Source organism: Phaethon lepturus, unplaced genomic scaffold (assembly GCF_000687285.1).
Source record: "Phaethon lepturus isolate BGI_N335 unplaced genomic scaffold, ASM68728v1 scaffold37170, whole genome shotgun sequence".
Taxonomy (NCBI): domain Eukaryota; kingdom Metazoa; phylum Chordata; class Aves; order Phaethontiformes; family Phaethontidae; genus Phaethon; species Phaethon lepturus.
Window position 1 is genome coordinate 1 of NW_010514679.1, and position 5,470 is coordinate 5,470.

The 5,470-nt window shown below is 48.8% G+C and overlaps 1 protein-coding gene across 1 annotated transcript; it reads left to right on the plus strand.

Moving 5' to 3' along the window:
* Positions 1–2,055: 2,055 nt before the first annotated feature.
* Positions 2,056–5,452, plus strand: LOC104625920 (BCL-6 corepressor-like; the record flags this gene model as incomplete). The annotated part of the gene is made up of 3 exons (XM_010293692.1): positions 2,056–2,187; positions 3,702–3,780; positions 4,687–5,452. Coding segments are annotated over exons 1-3 (931 nt in total), but the record flags the coding sequence as incomplete, so codon positions are not given.
* Positions 5,453–5,470: the final 18 nt, after the last annotated feature.

A 5,470-nucleotide genomic window follows, 5' to 3' on the forward strand; every position in this document is an offset into this window, starting at 1 on the left:
CTCCCCGGCCCCCCGTGCAACTTCAGCGTTTCGCTATCGGCACATGTCAGGGGATTGACGGGCTCTAATTCAGGCACCGCGCCTTATCTTAATGATACACTTCCACCGAGAAAACCGGGCGGGCACAGGCGGCCCCTCTGAGGCGCGGCGTGGCTTGGCCTTGAAGGAAAGTCGGGAGTGGGGCCGTGCACCCCTGAGGCCTGTCTCCTCCGAGTTGGCGTCCGTCCCTCACCGGCGAGGCAGCACACGGGGCGGCTACTAACCTTACGTAAAACCCTAAATCACTCTCTCCATGCTGCTGCTGCCTCTATTGAAAACATTACGAGCGGTGCATCTGGAAACCAGTAAATCTGTCCAGAAACCGTCCTTCCAGTGAAATAACTCCTCTTGAATGATAGCACGGTATCTAATCTCCGTGGATTTTTGTTTCCTCGCAGCGTTTTTTTTTTTTCAGACTTCATTAGGGAAAGCTAACCGTTCTGGAGAGAGGAGGGTCAACACGCCGTTTCATTAATATACATTTGTTCCAGACGTGGAGTTTTGCACAAAAGGCCTCTCTGAGGGGAGAAGAAAGTGTTGGGGAACAAGGCTTTCCTGCCGTTTCAGCTCTTAAACCTCTCTGAACGTGTGTGAAGTATTGTGTTAAAGGCCCAATCTGGGCTTCTTCCCCATTAAATGCCAAAGCGATCATTTGCATATTTTGTAGCCTGACAAAGGAAATGAGTTTGCTGGGGAAGCATGGATGCTTTGGGAGACGCTAGGCATTAAACTCCCAGTGGTCAATCGCCCGTTACTGGCTTGTGTGTGTGTGTGTAAAAGGAGTATCATGCCTCCCGCTTAAAGGCTTCTATTTTTGTGAGAGAGGAAGAGCTGAGGGATATCCTGTGCATTAAAGGCTCCCCCTACTTATTAACCCAGCATTTAGCAGCAGGATGCAGGCTGAAGCTCAGTCAAAAGAAACGACTCAACCTCCGAAGAGCAATTAAAATCTTGCACTGGAATAAATCATGCGCCGCGATAATCCTGTTAATAAAACGCAGCTTGTCCTGACACTTCGCTCATGCAGCAAACTAGAATTTAATGCGAGCGGAGGTGGGGTTAGGCAAGGTAGAGGGGAGGAAAAGCCGTTCCCCCTCCGCCGCTGGACACGAAAATGCGGTTACCTTTCACCTGCCTCTCCGCTGCACACAGTGCCGATCCTCTTGGACTGCTAATACTTCTCCAGCGAGCTTGCTAATGATTTCTTTCCCTGGAGTGAGCAGGCATCATTGAATTACTGAAAGCACTCGCAGCAGCAGCGCAGCAAAAGAACAGGAAGAAGCAGCAGCAGCAGCAGCAGCAGCAGCTCCGATGCAGAAGCCACCAGGGCTCGATGCTTAATCAAATCAAGGAGTGGGGAGCTCGCCAACCCACTTACTATTTTTAACCCCTTTCTCCAAGTTAGTCGTGCAGTCATTAAAGGGGAGGTTTTTATTTAGATCACTTCTGTAACAGCGTCTCTTCAGTTTTAAGTCCTGGCGTGAAAGATTTATCAGCAGTCGACGTACCTGATACACACACGGTATGTGGCTGTTCGTGCGATGCGCTCCTGTTCCCGAGCGTTGCTAGTGCAGGGCTTTTGTGAGCACCTCTGGGTAGTTTCGCGTGTGCCCTCAGCCCCTGTGGGCTGAACCCTCCATAGTTCAGCCTGCGTGAGGTGAAGGTTTGGGGGCTGGTGTGCGCTCGGACGGCTGAGTCATTTCTTCTTCAAGTGAAATGCAGTGGAGAAACTTTTATTTGTCGATAGCCTGGAATGATTCTTAATTTTCTGGATGTGCGCGGGGGAAAAGATCCATCTCCTCTGACCTATAAATGCCCTCAATTTGCTCCTTTATTGCAGGGTATCTCCCTTAGCGGTTAACGTAGGCAGCTCACTCCCCGCACCAATCCTGCATTCATTATTAATTACCCGGAGGGAGGCTGGCTGCTCCGCCGTGATGTTTGCATTTCCTCCTAGACAAATCTGCTCAACTTCCCCCCCCCCCTCTTTTTCCTTTTTTTTTTCTTTTTTTAAATAGAATATAAAACCGTGAAGAAAAGCGGCGATTTTTAAGAAGACGTCATGCTTTCTGCAACTCCCCTGTATGGCAACGTTCATAGCTGGATGAGCAATGAAAGGGTCCGCATGTGTGGAATTAATGAAGACAGGTAAATATTTAAGCTTCTGGCAAGTTAAACTACACTGTAATTCTGCAGCGTGAGGTCTCGGAGTTCGCTCGCTTCCCTAATGCCGGAGTAGATAGCTGCCGCCTCGCATCGAGATCAGCCCAGCTTGGGGGGAGTGTGTGGGGGAGAAACAAGACGTGCCTGAGAGCGGCAGAGCAGTCGCTGATTTACTATTTAACAGGCAACCTGGGTCACTGAAGCGGGGACGCCCTTAAAGAGATTACTCCCCAAAGCAGCCTTTAAACGCGCTTTCACAATTAATTTACTATTTCGTATTTGTGAAGGCGAATTAAACGAAATAGTGCACGCGTTCTTGTGGTGGCTCCGTATGGCAGAGGGGCTGCTGCCTTCGGACCAACGGCTTGTCCCATGAAACAGGAACAGCGGCCTTCCTGTCTCCCGCAAGTGAATTTCTCTCCCTCCCCACCTTTTTTCCTGCCAAGTGTCATTAGTTCGATGATTAAAATTACAGCCTTTAGTAATTTTTAATGGGGTGACGTGGGCACTGGCTGGTGTCCTCTTCCCGTAAATCCCAGCTTTTTAAAAAGCGAAACGGTGCTGAACAGGAGCTGCAGGTACGCCTGTGGTTCTCTGTGCCAATTTTGTGCAGTTTTAGTGTTTTTCTGTCTTCTCTTTGAGCCCGTGTTCTCACTGTTGTGTGAAAAGCCTCCCAGAAGCTGGGGAAAGTTTTTGGTCTTTGCAGGGTGAAACTATTTGCAAACATAAACTGAAGGAAAACAGCCAAACATCTCACTCTGCCTTCGTACCCTCCCTCACCTCTTTCTTCCCTGTTATTTAGGGATAATGATTGTACGTGCTACTTGCAGGAAGGGTGACTCTTTAAAAAATGAGTAAACAAATACATTAAAATCACATTTCTGCTTTAAGGTGATGATGTGCCTTTAAGCATTTTGATTGAAAAGAGTTCTTTTGGGTAATGCTGAAACTTTCCTTCTGCTGTGTGTCAGCGGTTTTTATCCCTGGGATTTGAAATTTGGCACTAAGATATATTCTTTATCGGTACTTTCTGTGATAACAAGTCCCAGTGCTGCAACACTGGTATGGCACAGATGTGCAGCTCCCTCTTTAGCATGGAACAGCTGACGTTCGTATGATATTAGCGTGTGTCTTTTAATTTTCTCTTCAGCAGTGTTTATGGGTGGTACACACATAGGGTATGTTTGAAATAGCTTATTCTCTCTTTGGACAAAAAAAAAAGGGCAAGGGTCAGCATAGAAAACCTTGACAAGGATCACTTGCGTTGGAAGAGGCTGCTCTGAGATGTGCTCAGTGTGTTCTTGGTGTCGAAACCCTTTATACTTGTTTTCAAATGGTCATTGCTTTCTAAAGTAGTCGCTGTGCATGGGTATGGAGGAGGATAAATACGGTATCATACAGGACTTTTCTGGGGAATCAAAACATGGAGGTGATATAATCTTGTACTGACCTGAGGTGTGCAGGATGCCTTCAAATAGTAAGCTTCTGTCTCTTAATAGGAAAATTCCCGTTAACGATGGCGACGCACCAAAAAGCAGACTGGAGTTGAGGGAAGAAAATCACCTGAATCACAGTGTGGTAAGAAGTTAATGGCTTCATGCTGCAGCTGAATCTGTGCCTGTCTTCCCCACCCTGTCTCCCACCTCTGGGTGTTATTACATGATCCATTTGGAGAAATGACTAAAATACCTTTCTGTTGCAGCTGTAGCCAGGCTTGGGCGCATACAAGCTGTTTCTGTGAAACAGTGAAATAGGACTTTCTTTATTTCTCTCGTTAATCTCTTGATGCTGACTTTGTGGTGTGTGTTGTATGACATCATATTCTTACTTTTGCTCCGTTATGGATAATGTCACGCAGCATACCGGCATGTGTAACAAGAATCGTTCACGTAAGCGTTAAGTACATCAACTTTTCAGCAAAGTTGATGCTTTTCTTTCTGTGGGCGTACGTGGGGAGCGGCGAGTGGGGAAGAAGTTTGATGGTGGACCTTTCTTTGTGCTGCGTGTTCAGACGCCTCGCCCTGTGAATTGTGTGGCGGTGGCGAGCCCCGGGGCAGAGCTGCGGTGGAAGGAGAGGTCCTGGAGGAGGAGAGAGTCTCCATCCTTCCTGTCCCATGCTCCATGCCCCAGCCCACATCCTCTTGCTCTGGCAGGGCTGGGGCTGAGGAGCCGGTAGCTGCACGGGAGCGGTGCCACCGAGCATCATCCCTGGGCCGCTTCTGGCTGCTTGGGCTGTGGGTCCTCAGATCTTTGCTTCTTTCTAGCTGATGAATTTTGGATGCGGAGAGATTTGTATTGATGGTTGCAGTGATATATATTGCTCTGTAGGTTCCTGTTCTCCAGCCTGATCAGCCTCTGTATGTTTTCATGATGAAGAGTGTGTTTGCATTGGTATTGCTTCTCTTCCAAATGCTGACATGTCTGTAGCTTGAGCGGTAGTTGTTGTATCGAAACGTGAAATAACATACTTCTTGTTCTGTAAAGGTGGATGCGACTACAGCACATCGCATTGACAGTCTTGCAGCTCTGAGTATGGACAGGTCTGGACTCATGCGAGAAGGACTCAGAGTCCCCAGTAGTATTGTCTATTCCAGCTTGTGCGGACTCGGCTCGGAAAAATCACGGGATGCTACGACTTCGATAGCCGGGCTTGGATTTACTCCTGAACGAAATCCAGAGATACAGTTTAAATCTAATCCCCCCGAAGCGGTAGAGAACGCAGCTGTCTCTGGAAAGGCCCCCAACGGCTTCAGTGCTATATACAAAACGCCACCTGGAATACAAAAAAACTCTGTCCCGACGGGGGAAACGCTGGGTTTGGACCGAGCTGCAGGTGACAAGCAGAGTCCCCTCGGTGTCAATGGTGCTAGTTACCTAAGGCTCCCCTGGGTAAACCCCTATATGGAGGGTGCGACACCCACCATATACCCTTTCCTTGACTCACCAAATAAGTATTCATTGAACATGTACAAGGCATTGCTACCTCAGCAGTCCACTTACAGCTTACCGCAGCACCTGGCGTACTCGCCCGTATGCACGAACGGTGAACGTTTTTTATACCTGCCGCCCTCCCACTACGTTGCCCCCCACATCCCTTCGTCGCTGGCGTCGCCCATGAGACTCTCAACGGCTTCAGCTTCTCCGGCGATCCCGCCTTTGGTGCACTGTCCGGATAAGAGCTTGTCGTGGAAGATGGGTGTCAGCCCCGGCAACCCCGTCGATGCACACGCCTACCCCCACATCCAGAGCAGCAAGCAGCCACGGGTCC